The sequence below is a fragment of the Pteropus alecto genome, unplaced genomic scaffold (assembly GCF_000325575.1).
Source record: "Pteropus alecto unplaced genomic scaffold, ASM32557v1 scaffold71, whole genome shotgun sequence".
Classification (NCBI taxonomy): Eukaryota; Metazoa; Chordata; class Mammalia; order Chiroptera; family Pteropodidae; genus Pteropus; species Pteropus alecto.
The window spans coordinates 18,981,082-18,996,615 of record NW_006433024.1 but is presented as its reverse complement, the minus strand read 5'-3'; the positions used below and the strand labels follow the sequence as shown (position 1 = coordinate 18,996,615).

General features: G+C 57.4%; 3 protein-coding genes across 5 annotated transcripts in view; 2 read left to right on the top strand and 1 right to left on the bottom strand.

Annotated features, from left to right (window-relative positions):
- PEX16 (peroxisomal biogenesis factor 16) overlaps positions 1 to 3,575 on the top strand; it is a 7,084-nt gene extending 3,509 nt beyond the window's left edge. For all 3 annotated transcript variants that reach the window (XM_025044127.1, XM_015586331.2, XM_006908067.3), the window contains 6 exons: positions 536 to 616; positions 709 to 861; positions 963 to 1,035; positions 1,168 to 1,287; positions 2,712 to 2,776; positions 3,396 to 3,575. In XM_025044127.1, coding sequence (XP_024899895.1) covers positions 536 to 616; positions 709 to 861; positions 963 to 1,035; positions 1,168 to 1,287; positions 2,712 to 2,776; positions 3,396 to 3,454 — 551 coding nt within the window. In that variant the 3' untranslated portion in view covers positions 3,455 to 3,575. The remainder of the gene's footprint in view (positions 1 to 535; positions 617 to 708; positions 862 to 962; positions 1,036 to 1,167; positions 1,288 to 2,711; positions 2,777 to 3,395) is intronic.
- Positions 3,576 to 3,706: 131 nt separating this feature from the next.
- CUNH11orf94 (chromosome unknown C11orf94 homolog) lies at positions 3,707 to 7,141 on the top strand. The gene is made up of 3 exons (XM_006908066.2): positions 3,707 to 6,504; positions 6,709 to 6,782; positions 6,983 to 7,141. The coding sequence occupies exons 1-3, from the start codon at positions 6,401 to 6,403 to the stop codon at positions 7,102 to 7,104; spliced, it is 300 nt and encodes a 99-aa protein (XP_006908128.1). The 5' UTR covers positions 3,707 to 6,400; the 3' UTR covers positions 7,105 to 7,141.
- Positions 7,142 to 7,210: 69 nt separating this feature from the next.
- Positions 7,211 to 15,534, bottom strand: part of MAPK8IP1 (mitogen-activated protein kinase 8 interacting protein 1) — a gene marked incomplete at its 5' end in the record, with an annotated part of 19,862 nt that continues 11,538 nt past the window's right edge. The window contains 11 exons of the mRNA XM_015586355.2: positions 7,211 to 8,044; positions 8,417 to 8,515; positions 8,644 to 8,714; positions 8,814 to 8,930; positions 9,040 to 9,149; positions 9,366 to 9,538; positions 10,111 to 10,186; positions 10,369 to 11,181; positions 11,459 to 11,540; positions 13,069 to 13,365; positions 15,295 to 15,400. Of these exons, the coding sequence (XP_015441841.1) occupies positions 7,972 to 8,044; positions 8,417 to 8,515; positions 8,644 to 8,714; positions 8,814 to 8,930; positions 9,040 to 9,149; positions 9,366 to 9,538; positions 10,111 to 10,186; positions 10,369 to 11,181; positions 11,459 to 11,540; positions 13,069 to 13,365; positions 15,295 to 15,400 (2,017 nt within the window). The remainder of the gene's footprint in view (positions 8,045 to 8,416; positions 8,516 to 8,643; positions 8,715 to 8,813; positions 8,931 to 9,039; positions 9,150 to 9,365; positions 9,539 to 10,110; positions 10,187 to 10,368; positions 11,182 to 11,458; positions 11,541 to 13,068; positions 13,366 to 15,294; positions 15,401 to 15,534) is intronic.

Genomic DNA, 15,534 nt, shown 5'->3' with positions numbered 1-15,534 from the left:
ACAGGGGTCCTGCCAATCTCGTCTCTGGGTCTGGTTCTATATCAAGAATCCCAGGCTCATGAGGCAGGATACCTAGCAGATCTGTCCCTTCAGGGCTTTGGGATCATCACCTGTTAGCCTCTGAGCCTCACTTTCCTGGCCTTGAGTGGGGACAGTTCTTTGCTTCTCCTCATGGTCATGTTGAAAGCCAAAGACTGAGGAGCTACAGCTCCTCTGTTACTGTGGTCCCTGTAGATGTGGTTGGACCCTCCTTGCCTTGTTCCAGTCCCTTGGAAGCCTGGGTTCTTGGTTGGCTCATGTGCAACAGGTGATGCTGACCTCTCCCCAGGCCAGGAAGGACTGCAGAATGCTGCCCGCTGTGGACAGGTTCCAGGTTGAGCCACAGCCCCTACACAGTGTCCTTGACTCAGCTGCTGCCTTAGTATAAGCTCATTGCATTCTCCTCTTGGCCCAAGAGTGTTCACTGCACACATACTCATAACAGGTTTTACTGAAAACATGTCCCTCTGACAGTATGGCCTTCTATCCCTGCTAGATGGTTACCACAGCTCTGGCAGCCAGGAGCAGTCATATGTAGGGAAGCGGTCTAACCGAGTGGTGCGAACCCTCCAGAACAGTAAGTATAGGACGTAGCTGGACGGGGCGCCTCTGTGCTAGGTCAGCGTGGGCCTGAGGGCCTGGCTTTCATCTGCTGTCCTTGTGTTCTAGCCCCATCCCTGCACTCAAGGCACTGGGGAGCCCCCCAGCAGCAGGAGAGATGGCAGCAGCAGCACCAGGAGGAGCTGAGCGTCTCCCCCACCCCACTGGGACTGCAAGAGACCATTGCAGAGTCCTTGTATATTGCCCGGCCCCTCCTGCACTGTATCCTTAGTGTAGGGCTGCTGGCACTGCGGGGTAGGGACAGATGGGAGTGGGCAGGGCAGGCCCTGTGCTAGAGACATCCTTGACAACTTGGCCGTCAGTGCTCAGCCTGGGCCTATGGGGTCAGCGGTCGTGGACACCCTGGCTTCTGTCTGGTGTGGTCGACGTGACCAGGTGAGCCTGGACCAGCCTTGGGGCTCCACTCCCCCTGCTGGGCTTCGTGCTGCAGGCCTGGCCTCACCTGAGCAGGCAGAGGCCCCTGCTCCTCCCGTTGCTGGCCCTGATCGTGTTCCCTCTTCACCCCAGTCTGAGCCTCCTGAGTGACAAGAAGGGCCTGACTCGGAGGGAGCGGCTGGAGCTGCGGCGCCGGACCATCCTGTTGCTCTACTACCTGCTGCGCTCCCCGTTCTATGACCGCTTCTCTGAGTAAGGACCCAGCCTCAGCGAAGGCGACGGGAGGGAAGTGGGACACCAGTGCCCAGCCCTTGATCACACCTCCCCCTCCTCCCTCCTCCCATCCTCTGGGTTCAGTGAGCACTTGCTATGTGCTTCCCTGGGATGTAGTCACTCCCTCATTTACCAGATGCTAGCCCAGACCTGCCCTCCAAGCTCTCAGGGCCATCAGCCAATGTGTGTAGGAGCTTAAGCAGTTGTTGGCAGGAGATGCACCAAGGGCGGGGCCTCAGGGATGGTGGCGGGTGCAGGCTTTCCACACCTTCCAGCTCATTTGCACGTCTCCCTATCAAATAGTTTGGATTATCCCCACTCCTCACAGGAAGCACTTGAGGTTCAAAGAGGTTGGGCAGCTTAAAGCCACCCAGCTAGCCAGTGGCAGAGCCAGACCCCACATCCATGTTCTCTCCTGGCCCAGTCCCTGCCTTGCCCAGTCCCCACTCTTACCTGTGAGGGTCAAGAGCTCCCATCCTCAGCCAGACACAGAGAGGCCTGCTGGGGGTATTTGGAGGTGGCTCAGGGCCAGGGTGACAGCCTGAGGTCAGACTGAGATTTGAGATTTGGGGCCATGAGACAGACTGGAGGCTCCCAGGACCCTTCTGCCTAGGTTTTAACAAGTACGCTGCTTAAAGACTGGGATATGAATTGGAATTGTACTTTATACTATGGCCATACGACTTCTGTTTTTTTTCCTGAGACACTAGCAAGCAACCTTGCATCAGTGAAAATTATTTGGCAATTTCCTGCTTTCAGATAAGTTTGAAAGCTCATAAGGTACTAAAGCCAAACTCTATCCCATACTCTAGAGAGAACATTCCAGAGGCTTACATGGATCACATGACCTCCCCTAACAAACCACTTACATTTTACAGAGGAAGTATTATAGCTCAAGTATCTCATTGAACTGAGGAACTTTGAGACAGTAATTACAGAGGCGGCTTCCCGGGCTGCAAGTCTCCAGTTTGGCTCACTGTCTTGCTGACCTGAGTAGTTTGGTGCCCTCAGAGCAGCGGCCCAGACTGAGAAGGATCTAGAAACCTGTCAGAGAAAGTCTTTGTTTCCCCAGAGGACAGGAACAGGGTTGGAGGCGCCCTGGGGTACAGTCTGGGAGGCAGTCAGTCTCTCTATGCCTTTCTTGCCATCAGAGACAGTTTACTCTCTGCAGCCAGGCTGCCTTCCAGCTGTGAGCATCCCCGGCCTGTGGCTGGGGGAGGGCAGGACCAGCGCCACACCCAGAGGTCTTGTCCTTTGTCCTGGAGTCTGTCCTTGTTCTATAGTTTCTGTCTTCTGGGATGCACTGCCTGTGGTCAGAGGTCAGTGAAGGCTTGTTAGCACCCTGATTTGCTGGAACCCAGACTCCCTACTCAGCTTGCTCCCTGTTTATCTCCTCCTTGCAGGGCCAGAATCCTCTTCCTCCTCCGGCTGCTGGCAGACCGTGTTCCAGGCATTGGCCTGGTCACAAGTAAGCCTGGGGTGGGGTGTGATTATTATGGAGTGCCGTGGACTTCATGTGTGGCCCTGTCTTCAACAGTTTTCTCTTTGTCTCCTTGTAATTTGATTCTTGGCACAGTTGGGAGAGGGAGCCTAGGAGTCAGGTTGGATGGATGACAGCTCCTGGACATGGGCCAGGCTGGCCTGTAGAGCCTCAGGGGTGGCTGGAAGGAGGGTGCCCTGTGGTGGGATGAGTATTTGACCTCATCAGGCCATAAGCCATTTTCCTGACTCAGCGTCCTGAGGCGATACGACACCAGGGTTTCTGGGTGAAGAGTCTGGTGGGGATGAAGCCTGCTGGGCTGTTTAGAGATCCCACATCAGCAAAGAGCCACTGGGCTGGGCTGTCAGCATATACAGCTGGACAAGACGTGTGGCCTCTCAGCCTGAGAATCCTTGTCAGTAAATGGAGACAAGATTGCTGCCAATGCTGCTTCTCTAGGGGTGACGAGGTGGGAGAGTCAGGAGCTCGTGGCTGTGCAGATGTGAGCAGCTGAATCTGAGCAGCGGTTGGTTGAGAAGGTCCCGGGGTAGAGCAGAACCAGGAGTCTGGCCCTCAGCCCTGAACTTGTTCTTCTCTCTCACTGCAGGGCCACTCATGGATTACTTGCCCGCCTGGCAGAAAATTTATTTCTACAGTTGGGGCTGACAAGACATCCCAAGAGTGGGGGGCGGGGCGGAGTGGCATGCTCTGCTGCTGTGGGCAAGAGTACCTCAGCCCTCAGTCCCCTGGGCCCCTCTACCCTAATAAAACTGACTCTGGCAATGTCCCAACCTGTGGCCTGTCTGTGCCAACTGCCCAGAGTGCCCGGTACTCCCACCCTGGCCAGGCTCCACATACAGCCCTGGTCGCCACCAGAGCCCCTCGCATACTCTCTCGACTTTGACTGTACCCTCTGGTGATGGAGCCACTGCAGCTGCATATCACTGGGCGGAGATGTCTCAGGTCCGACTGGGACCCGGGCTCCCGCAGACCCGGGCTGGAGCCACAGAAAGCTGGAATTTAACCTCGAGCATGCGGAGCTGCTTGTCAGAGAAGCTGTGGGAGTAAACTGCCTCTTACCAGTCCTTGTTGATGACAACAAGGCTGAACCTGGGCAGTGAGTGCATAACAGCCAACCCTGTGGCTTCTGGCCAGACCTTTTGTCTGCCTCTTCGCCCTGCAGGGCCCTGTTGCCTGTCTGGGAGGGAGCCTGGTGAATGGTGGGCCCAGCTCAGTGCAGAGTGGCAGCTATTTCAATGCAAAAAGCTTTTCTCTTTTAGGAAAAGAATGTCAGGCACCAGCCAGCACTGGGGGTGATGCTGGATTGGGGGCTGGAGGAGGGAATGGAAGGTAAACAGGAGCCTGAGAAGCTCTGGGAGAAAGCTGGGCGCAGGTTCTGCTTAGTCTTTCCCTTTCTTAACCCCTGCCCCTGCCCACTTTGCCCTGTGAACAGACCACACTCTCCTGCTGGAGTTTCTAGCCGGAGGGGTGGCCCCTTAGGTTCTGAGGGGGCTGGGTCTGCACTGGTTCTGTTGTGCGTCACCTCCCAGACTCTCGGGTTGAGGGCCACCCCAGCCAGAGTGGCCAGCCTTTCCCTGACTGCTTTCCCCAGGTGCCTCCGAGAATCCCCCGACACCGGCCCTGGCCGGGGAATGAAGGTATCGAGCTTTGGTAGTCGCCGCTCGAGGCCCACATCCCGCTGAGTCTAACAGGTATTGCTGGGCCCTTGCTCTTTAGCCTTGTGCTGTGTAATCAGAAATGAGTAAGGCACAGTTCTTGCCCTCACTGATCGGTGGAGACAGGTGTGTAATTGCATGCAATGCACCGCATCGCTGCAGTAGTTAGAAGTGTGTGCGAAAAGTAGTCTAGACTTGGAGTGGGCGAATGGGGTGTCTGCCTGCCCAGGCTGATGACTGGGGAGGTGCAATGGTCAGGGAAGCCTCCATTCAAGCCAGCTTTTAAACTGGAAAATCTCCATCAGGTTTTCAATGGGCAGACTTTGAGAGGAAGCCCTGTGTCACAGTGGCATGAAGCCAATGCTAGGGCAGAAAGGAGTAGAGGGTGGTGAGCAGGGGGTGAGGCTGCAGGGGGAGATCAGGGCCGAAGCTAACAGGCTATCACATACCAGCTGAGAAACTGGGAGGCAGCAGGGAAGAGCCTGTTTCAAACCTCGTCGCAGCTACCCGGTGCAGGGTGGACTAGTGGGCAGAGATGGAGGCGAGGGGCACTGACATTGAGGGCAGAGACCTAGAACAGCAGATGGGCTGAATTAAGGCCACAGCAGGGGGTTAGAGAGGTTTTAGCCAGCCTTGGGACTGGTTGTGCCTAGAGAGGAAGAGGTGGCACCTCGGAGGCAAGCGGGGGGAAGGACGAGGGGTGTGGAGTTAGGCACTGAGTGTCCTGAACTCACAGGACAGAAAGGGAGGTGTTCAGTGAGAAGTCAGTGTGTAGGCTCCAAGCACAGGGAGCAGATAGAGTGAAGGAAACCTGAGCTGGTCAGCCTTGGGGGGCTACTCAGGACCAGGAGCCAGGGTTGGAAACAAGGGGCTTCCCTTTCTAACCTGGGGGCATCTCAGCAGTTAGAGGAATGGATTGGACCTGCCAGTAGATGTGTTTTAGAAGCATCGGGGTTTCCAAAGGTTTTGATCCCACTGGTCTGGGTGGGGCCTGGGGCTTGGTTTTAAAGCCTTGGGCTCTGGGCTTCTGCAGTGAGCCAGGTCCCCATTGCATTAAGGGAGGGCTGGGCAGGAACCAAAGGCCACACAGCTTTGCCTCAGGCCTATGGAGAGACTGTCTCCAGCACACTGTCACATTGTATTTATTCATTCGACAAATATGTACTGAGCATCCACCAGTGTCAGGTACTGGGGTCCTGTAGTCCCTGCCCTCTGAAAGCTGACACTCTAGAGAAGCAGGTTCCAGGATTTGCCACCTAACTTGAATCCCTCTGTCCAGCCTCGGGTGGTGGCAGGGCCTCTGGAGGCCCTGGGCCAAGCTGTTCTAAGCTGTGGGGAGCTAAGTGAGAAGTCCCTCCAAGTGCCGTCTGAGCTGGCCAGGACTAAGTGACCACTCGGGGCTCTTTAGCCGACAGGACCTTCCTGGGACTATGAGATGTCAGAGACACCAGGTAGTGGTAGTAGCAGGAGATACGGAGGGGGCTGAGTGGGAATGGGTGGGGCTCTGGGTGGTGAAGATTCAGTGGCCATGACCTCTGCTGAGGGTCTTGTGTGTGCCAGACCTTGGGCATATTATGTACCTCACCTCACAGATGAGGAAACAGGCCCACAGAAATTAAGTGACATGTCCACATAGCAAGAGGTAAGGTGGGATTTGAACTGAAATCTAACTCCATAGGTCTGTGCCCTTGAACCTTGGGCAATGACACTAGAACAAGATGTGGCTTAGCACCTGCTGGCCTACAGTGTCAGTGAAATGAAACAAATAAAAACCAAACCTCAGCGTGGAGGTTTCTGGCCTGGTCCAGAGCTGGTGCTGACTCTGAGCCCTGGAACCAGTGCCCTTTGTGAGGCGGCCCTGGGAGCTGGCAGTGGGTTCCATCCTTTTGCTGGGGGAGGGGCAGGTGGAAGCCAGGAGCCAGGACCTGAGTAGGAGATGGTTCTCACCATGCTGGGGGCTCTGTACCCCAGGGCTGGGCTGAGCCTCTTCCTCCTCTACCTCGTCTTGGCAGCTGCACTCCTCCGCCCCCAGCCACTGAGGTAACTCGGAGCACAGATTTTTTTTAGGGCCCAGGGCCTGGAAGGTGGGACTCCGCCGTGTGGCCACCCTCCCTCCCCTGCCAGGAGAGGCTGGCACCATTACCCTGGTGTGTATGGGGGCTTGTGCAGCCCCCTACCCTGAGCCATTTCTTACTTCAAAGTGGTCTTTGGAGCTAGGGCTGAGCACCCCAACGCTTCCCACAGGCCTCAGCGATCTGTTCCTGAGGAATTTTCAGCTCCCCTGGAACTCTCACAGCCATTGTCCGGCCTCGTGGATGGTAGTATCTCTCATCTCTCCTCCTCCCCCTTCCCTGCACTACCCTCGCCCCTCCCTGAGCGGAGAGACATGCCCTAGGGAAGGTACCTGGGTCCTCCAGCCTCGGGGTCTTCAATTCCAAACAGTATCTGTTCAGGGGTGACTTTAGTGGATTCAAAACCAGACTCTCCCTCCCACGCATACTCTCTTCTCTCTCTTTAGACTATGGGGTCCGACCTAAGCACCCATGGCCACGAGGGCCTCGACCCCTCCTCTCCCGAGCCCAGCAGCGCAAACGTGACGGGCCGGACATGGCTGAGTATTACTACGATGCACACCTGTGACGGGATCCCCTTATAAAGCTATTCTGTGCAGCAAAGCCTTGGGCTTTCCTGGGATGGAGATGAGCTGGGCATGGGAGGGGTCAAAGTAGACACATCCACTTCAATCCAGACAGGAAATGGCACTTTAATAGTTGTGGCCAGGGTGACAGGACCGAGATGGGGCTACAGCCAAAGCAGCCAAGAGGCCCTGCTGGCCCAGGCCGGTCTAGAAGGCTTCTTTTCCTGCCCGGGCGGGGCCCTGCTGTAGCTCTCTCCTTCCCTGTGAGGCCCCACACCTAACAGGGGCCAGCATGCCCATGAGGTTGGCGGGGGAGCCATCCAGAGGCCACATAAGTGACAGAGCTGGGAACAGGGACTGCACCTCCACCTGCTGCCGTTTCCTTACTAGAAAGTCCTCGGGAGGCGGCTGGGCTCAGCTTGACCTCGGGGCCTTGGGTTGGGGTTGGGAGTTGGGGGCAGGGTGGGCACTCGCAGGTGGCATGGGCTTCATCAAGGCAGAAGCCAATGGCGAGGGAGCCAGAGGCCCTGGCAGGGGAAGCGAGCCCCAAGATGGGATAGAACCCTCTGCTCTTGGGGTGGGCATCCTTCCTGGCCAGAGGCCCAATACCCACCAGCCCCACTCCCTCCCAATCCCCGGGCAGCCCGCTCTGTCCTCCATAGATGAATCTAACCCCTTATATTACAATAAACTGCATTTACCTCTCCCCGTAACCCCCACCCTCCCCCACCCTCGGCCAATGGCCCTCACTTCTCCATCCTCTGGTGGTGGCGGGTGCCCCTCCTCAAGCAGTGCCACTTCCTGTCAGCAGCCAGGTGTCCTGGCACTGGCCTGAGAGCCTGGGGGATGCAGAGGGCGAGGCAGCGCTGCTACTCCAGGTAGATATCTTCTGTGGGGCAGGTGTACTCCACAAACTGCTTGTAGAACTGCTGAAATGCTCTCCTAGGAGGTAGGCAGACACACATGCTGACTAGGGAGGAACAGGAACTCAACCCAAGTTTTCCAGCTAGAGCCTCGGTGTCCCTGGGTGGGACTCCTGTTCCTCCAGCTGGAGCTGCTCAGCTTTGTTCTCTACAAATTCTGCTTCCTGAATGAGAGTGCAATTGAAGAAAGGGTCCAGCAGCTAAAAAGTTTGGAAGCTGCTCCTCAAGACCACCAAGGCCTCTCTCCAGGCCACCACACTATGACCTGGAGGCGGTGTGCAGAAATGGGGAAGGACTGAGGGATGACGCTGAGCACAAGGAATGTGCTCGAGGGCCAGGGAGCGGGGCTAGCTGGCAGGCCTAGCACTTGACAGGAAACACACATACGTACCCCACGGATTCTGCCAGGACTTTGGTGGATTCTTCAGACACAAAGACATGGCAGGCAAACCGGTGGTCGGCGGGGTGCTTGGTGATAAACCCAAAGTACCTGTGGGAGGACAGCAGTCTGGGTAGGATGGGGCTCAGACCGCTCCAGGCTCACTCTCACCCTACGCCCTGCCATAATGGCTCCAGGCTCCCAGACCACACCTTGACCTCTGGTCCCATCCCACTTACTTGTTGTTCTTTGGGTGGTAACCGCAGAAAGAGATGTTTTTTAACTGGAAAAAGTGGCTACATTTATTTCCCTACCGGAGGGAAGAGGAAAAGAGGGTGGTTACCAGTCTGCAAGGCGCACAGGTGGGAAATCTGGTGGGAGAGCCGAAGGCAGGGGCCAGAGTGGTCACCTTGGCCTCCTGGGAATCATCAGCCTTGACACCTATCTTCACGCCTCTCACGCTGATCTCTAGGACGCAGCTGGAGGGCGGGTTAAAGTGCACGGTGAGCCGGCGGGTGGTGGCAATCTGTGGGTGAGGAACAGGAACATCAGGTGCTGGGTGTCCCTCTCCCCAGGGGAGGACGTTAACTGGGCTAGGGGTGGGCACCCACCCCAGGGAAATAGGGAGTAGTTACCTTTTGCATAGCGGCACAGAGGACGTCATTGCCCTTGTGGTAGGGAACCTGGACTGAGCCCAGGAACTTTACCCGGAACTGGTCCACCCAGTCGCTGTTTTTGGTCAGGGCTGGAAAGCAAGAATGAAGTGAGGAGTTGGCAGAGCCAGTACAGGGTGTTAAAATCCATGGATGTCCCAATTTGGCTGGGCCTCACTTTGTGAAATGGACCCAAAGTCACCTCTGCTTAGCCCACTCCCTGGGTGGTTGAGATTTGGAGCAGAGGTTCACCTGGCAGTAAATCGGGGAAGGGCAGGTGGCACCAGGCAGGGGAAAAGGAACACTACCTGCCAAATGTTCAGGTTCCTTAGTGACCTCGATGGCGTAGTAGGCAGGAAAGATGCCCCGGACCCCCGTGCGCATGTTGTAGGCCTCGTACCAGTAGTCCTCAGCCTGCAGCTCCACCAGCAGAGGATCGTCCACTTCTAGCTCAAGTTCGTCTTCATGTCGAGGCACAAACCTGTCCCCAAAGAGGGCACGTGAGGACTTTACCATCAAGGCATCTCCAGCCAGGCCATCCATCTACTCTGGGGTCTGGGAGCTGCATTGGCATCATTATTAGTTCAATAAACATTTGCAAAGCTTCCAGTGAGCCTGTCAGTGCCAGCTCAGGGGGAGACCAAGGTCAATCAGACATGCATCTGCCATGGATAAACTCACAGGCCAAGGGAGGAAATGACCAGAGCCACCGGTAAAACTGTGAGAAGTCATGGGAAGCAAGCACTTCCACATGGAGGAGGGTGAGGGCTGCGGTTTTGTGTGGGGTCAGGCATCATTTTTGCTGGGCACCCTCCTGGGCTCCACACCCTGGTCAGATCAGATGCCTAGTCCTGAGCTCCAGTAGCACAGCAAAGGCCACACTGCACCGAAACCACCCATTCCATCACCACACTCTGAGTTCCCAGAGGGTGGACACTGTCCCTGGGGCCGAGTGGAAGAATGAATGCCAGTGGTGGGCCATGGGGTAATGGCAGAGGCAGGGAGGGGGTGGCCCCAACTGTTGCCTGGCCAGCCCAGCTCAGGTGCTCCTACCTGAATATGGCCCGGTGGGTCTGCTCCTGCTCCTCCCCGTTGATGACACAGGAGAAAAGCCCAAAGGATTCTGCACCTGTAGGTGAGGGGGACGGGCTGGAGGAAGACAGTCCCAGCTCTGGTCGAGGTTTGAGGGGCAGGTAGAGAGCTCCCAGGCCTTACTCCTTAAACCAGAAGGGCCTGAGGCCACCTCCTGGGAGTACCCTCATTTTGACTCTCCCCACTAGGGCCTCCCTCAGCTCCCCACTGCACACTCACTGGAGGATCGAGAGCGGCCACTCATGAAGACGTTCAGGAACTTCTTGGAGAAGTGGACGTCGGGTTCGTCGGGTGTGGAATCCTCGGAGAGGCAGGCGGAGGGCCGTGGCCGGGGGGCCTCCTCATATTCCTCCCCGATGGCCGACTCGTAGGGTGAGGAGGCCGAGGCGCAGTTGTCATAGACAGTGGCTGAGTCACTCTCGTCGCTGTAGTCTCCGAAGCATGGCCGCAGGCTCACAAGCTCCAGCTGCGCATGCTCATCCACCACCAGCGTGTACTTGACAGAGTCGTAGGACAGTGCGCTGGTGTCCGAGCTCAGTGAGGCCCGTGGAGGGGGCGGTGGCTCCCCCAGGCTCCCCCGCCACCCTCCACCTGGTGGCTCAACTTGCTCTGGGGACGACAAGCAGTCGAATCCCTCATCCTCCTCACTGATGGAGGGGTGTGGTCGCCCTACAGTTGAGGAGTAGGCAGCAGGGTCTGGATCAGAGCTGACTGACATCCGGCTCTCAGCTGGCGGCAAGAAGGCGGAGGTGGGCTCTGCAGGGTCTGGGGGCCTCTGCACTGGTGTCAGGTAGATCTCCTCAGTGGCCTCTAGACGCACATCTGCTTGGTAGTGGATACGGTCTCGATGCGAATGGCCCCGGCCACCAGGTGGGGCAGCAGGAGGGCCACTGGGAGGCGCCATCTGGGTGGCAGCACTGCGGCGGCAAGGACTATCGGTGGAGGTGCCTCGGTCCTTGGTGGGGGCGGGGCTGCTCTGGGGTGGCAGCTCATCACTCAGGCAGATGTGTTCATGTGGAGGTGTTTGCTCCCCTGGAGAGCAAGCCGGTCAGTGCTGAAGGCAGGTGCCTTCACCCTTGACTCCCAAGCTACCTGCTCCCTCCACTCAGCACGGCCACTTAGCAATAGGCCAGCCCTGGAGCCAGCCTTCTCATTTGTGTCACACCTGACCCCAGATGGGTCTATTCAAGGGTGCACGATAGATAGTTTATCTCTACCTGCCAGCTGGAGACTGATGGGTTTGCTCTCTGCAGTGCAGACTGGGTCAGGGCAGGTGGGAGTCCAGGTAAAGGAAAGGGTCCTGACTTACCTGTCTTCAGGGGTGAGGATGATCGAGACACTCGATCCTGCCAACTGTGCTTCTTGCCCAGAGAATTATTATTCAGCGTGTCCTGTGCAGAGAACAAAAGGCCCTGTGACAGAAGCGATCAACAGTGCCCGGCACAGGGAGGCCCTGGCCCTGCCCCCATCAGGCCATCCCTACGCTATTTGCTGCACCCCCACCCTGACCACTTGTCCAGGGTCTCACCGCCAACCCCCTCTGGAGCAGGCAGGAAGAGTGGCAACTCCCAGCCCTCCAAGCCATGCCTATTGGCTTTAGCTGGGCCTCCTCCTGGCTTACAGAAGCCGGCCCACCCTCAGGGAGATATTCTTATCAGCCTCCCCAAAGGTGGTGATGGCCACTGTGTATGATGGTGAGAGAGGGAGGAGGTGGAGGGAAAAGCAGAAGCCATCTGGGGACAGCCAGACCCCCAGTCTCAAACACTGAGGGTTTACACGAAAATGCTCACTTCCATCCCAAGTCCCCTGGAACTAAGGAAGCTACAGCCTAGGGAAGGGGCAGGGACATTCTAATAGAGCCTGAAAAAAGCACGAGGAAGGGTCTTCCCAGCAGCTGGCCTGGGGACTGGGATGAATCATCCAAATGACAAATCCATAACATGGTTCCCTCACCCCCCAGGAGCACATGACTGAGGGATGACAGATGTAAGCAACCCTTCTTCCTGGATCTCCTGGACTGCCCATGCCACATCCTCAGCCCCTCAGAAACCTCTCCACAATGCCCACATAAAGTCTCCCTACACACAACTTAGGTCCCCTCCCCTGGGAACACCCTCACAGGTCTTCACATTCATGAGTTTGGCAGCCAAAAACCCACCCCAGAGGATCCTGGGAAGGGGACCAATCCTTTCCCTGCAGCACCCTCCATCAACATCCCCTCCTCCCTGAGCTCCTCCTCTGTACCCCTCTTGACTGGGCTTGGAAGACAAAGGGCCACAGCCACTCTCTCTGACCCTACTGGCATCCAGCCACCCATCCCAGGGGCCCTAGGCCCCCAACTTAGCCAAGCAGCTACTCCTCCCATTTCTCTTGTCTGCCTTCTGGGAATGCTCAGCTGCCCACATTTCAAACTGGCTGATGCCCCTGAGCTCCCCAACTCTTTAAAATCTCCCATGATCTCCCACCACGCGGACCACTTCAGATGCTCTTTTCTCCACATCCTGCTTCTGCCCCGCCTTCACAAGGAACCCCATACCCTGAAGAGGAAAGCCTGCCATAGCCTGAAGTCCAAGCTCCAAACCCTTGCAACCCCTCAAAGGCCTGTTCTCTCTGTCTCCCACTTTTCTCCTTCCCGGATCCTTCCACTGTCCCTCTCCCTCCCCACCTCAAGAGCCCCCGTCCCTTACGACAGATCCTGCCTGCCTCCGAGAATACTTCCCTGGGGACCTCCCCCTTGGGAAGCCTTAGAAGGTCTCACCAGGCCAGAGACTTCTCCCCGAGCCGGACCCGCAAGTCCTCCCGCAACCCCTTCCTCGGGTCCCCACCCTGCGGGCCGGGCCTGGGCGTCCCTTACACCTCCCGGGACCGGGACCCAGGGTGCCGCCCCCTTAGCCCCGCCCCACACCGCTCCCGCCTCACCTGAGACCGCGGCACCTGTGGGAAGAGGTTGAGCGTGGTGGGCCTCTTAGGCCGGTATGTGTCCCCGCCGCCTTGGTCCTGTCCCTGGCTGCGGGGTGCCGGCTCCTGGCGAGGCTCGGCCTCGGGCGGTCCTGCTCCCGGCCGCAGCGCCGCGCGCTCCTCTTCGTCGTCCTCCTCGTCGTCCTCGGCGCCGGGAGTGTCCCCCGCCGCGTCGATCAGGTCCATTTGCAGCATCTCGGCCTGCAGCCGGCTCCCCGCGCCGCCGCCGCCCCCAGACAGCAGCCCTGCGCGCGGGGGCTGCGCGGCGCGGACGGAGGGGCGTCAGGGGGCGGAACCGGGGCGGGGCCGATGCCGCCGCGCCCCGCCCCCTTCCCGGGCGAGTCCATTCCGCGGCCGCGAAGGGGTGACGAGGAAGAGGGGCAGAGGCCTGGCGAAAGGGGGCCGCGCCCTCTTGCCCCCCCGCGAGGATGCGCGAGGCCGCCTACTCCTCACTCCAGCTGGCGCTTTTGACAGTCCGCACCTTTTCCCTCTCCACCATCCTCTCCTTCCGGACTCTTTGCACCCTCCCGTTCCCTTGGCAACGGCCGGTGACCTCACCGGGGTTGTAAGCCGAGCCCAGAGTGAGGTCACCGCTGTTGCCATGGGGACGCAGGGTCGCCAAGGAGTTCGGGCCCCACAAGTGACTGAAGTGGTGGTGTTATTTGAAGGGAACAGAGAGAAAAACTGGGAGAACAGTCTCAACCAGGCGAGGGATTGCGGGAGGACCGCAGTGCGGACTGGAGCACCCGAGCGCAGCGGGAAGAGGGATGCTGAGGTCGAGGGGCAAGTGGTGGTTACTTGGGCAGGCAGTGGAATCCCCGATCTACAGGCCGGGCCCTCCAACCTGAGATTTCCCATCAGGCTGGCCTAACCTTGATAGTTCAGAACCCCGTTCTAGATCCACTTCTGCAACTAACTCCCTGACACCTTGGACAGATCCCCACCCTCCCGTTCTCTCACCAGTTAACTGCCTCCCAGCTTCCTAGAGGTGAGGACTCACTGACAAGAGTGTGTGTAAGCCTCCCAGAGATTGTCTAAGGCGCCACAGAGTACACTGCTAGCTAGTACTGCCTCAGGGCCCTGGCTGGTTGCAGGACTACCCTCTCTAAGGCTCTGCTTGTTGTGGGGGAGGGCAAGACAGGGTGTATGACCTTAGAGAAGCTATGTCTGGGCCCTGGGGCCATTCTTCAAGTTCAGAATAAGTGGCCTCTGCTTCCACGCCTTCTTGGCCTGGCCAGAGGGTGGAGGGTTGGGATACAAGGTATTGGAAGGTTATCTTCCAACTTTGGTTTTCTCTTGCGTGGCAGAGTTTACAGAATCTCTGGGGGCAACAGGATGTCAATACAGAGTCAGAAACCTCACTCCCAACTCACATTGCAACTCTCCTTTGCTAACCACTCTCCTAACATCCTGTCCACTTTGGCCACCCTCCTGGGGGCTGAGAGAGGCTCTGGGTTCCACAACTTAGCCCTGTGCTTTGCCTTCCATTTCCTGACTAGCACCCTGTTCTTCTTCTTAAAAGACATAGGGGATGTCTTTTCTGATGTCTTTTCTGACCCAGGCTCCCCAGATGCTGAAGAACCCCTGGCAGGATTCAGAACTTTAGGGACAGGAGAGAGCCATCTGTCTTATGACAAAGCTACAAGGTCAAAAGCAGCAGCAATGCTGGGTTAAACCTCCAAAGAGGCCTTTAAGACTGCGGGCCAGAGAGGGTCTGCGAGGTCATGTGGTGTGGTTTGGTGCAATGGCAGCTGAGGGAGTGCCTTGGCTCTTTTTTTCCTGCCCCAAAGCACTGCAGATTTCATCAGACTCCACCCTGCTCTGGCTCAGGCCCTCTGCCAAGGCCACGACCGAAAGGATTTAGGGTTGTCCTGAGCCTTCCCTTAACTCAGGCTCTAACTACAACCTTCCTGGAGCTCAAGACCTCCTTCCCTTGCCCTTCCTTCCCTTATGGGCAGTTGAAGGAGCTGCCCCCTGCCTTAACTCCTGGCAAAAAAGAAAAAAAAAATTTTGATTGAGTACCCAAGATGTGCCAAGCATTGTACTGGATATTTCCTGCATGTTATTTCATTTAATGAGGGTGTGGTTCATACCCTGAAAGCCCCTTTGTAGGTTTAGGGATGCCCTCAATTCTGTCCCTACACATCCTGCCACCCCACTCAGGGGCTACTGGGAGCCCACCCTTACCCGTAAGGACAGGGTGTCTTTGCACTGCAGGCTGATGCCACACTCATCGGTGATCTCTGAGAGGTCTTCATCCTCAAACTCCTCCAGGCTGATGTCATGGGTGAGCCTGGTGGGGACAGAAAGCCAAAGTTACAACACTGGAGGACTGCTCAGCCCACTGAGCAGTACATCTCCCAAGGGGCAGCCCCTCAAAGGCAGACCACAACCCCCAGAGGATGGGACTTGGGGTGTGCCTGTGCC

Bases quoted from the DNA above. Each gene is read 5' to 3' on its own strand.
- CUNH11orf94 (XM_006908066.2), top strand. From the start codon at position 6,401: ATGGTTCTCACCATGCTGGGGGCTCTGTACCCCAGGGCTGGGCTGAGC. The intron at 6,505-6,708 runs GTAACTCGGAGC...CGCTTCCCACAG, and splicing joins CTCCGCCCCCAGCCACTGAG to GCCTCAGCGATCTGTTCCTG. The intron at 6,783-6,982 runs GTAGTATCTCTC...CTCTCTCTTTAG, and splicing joins ATTGTCCGGCCTCGTGGATG to ACTATGGGGTCCGACCTAAG.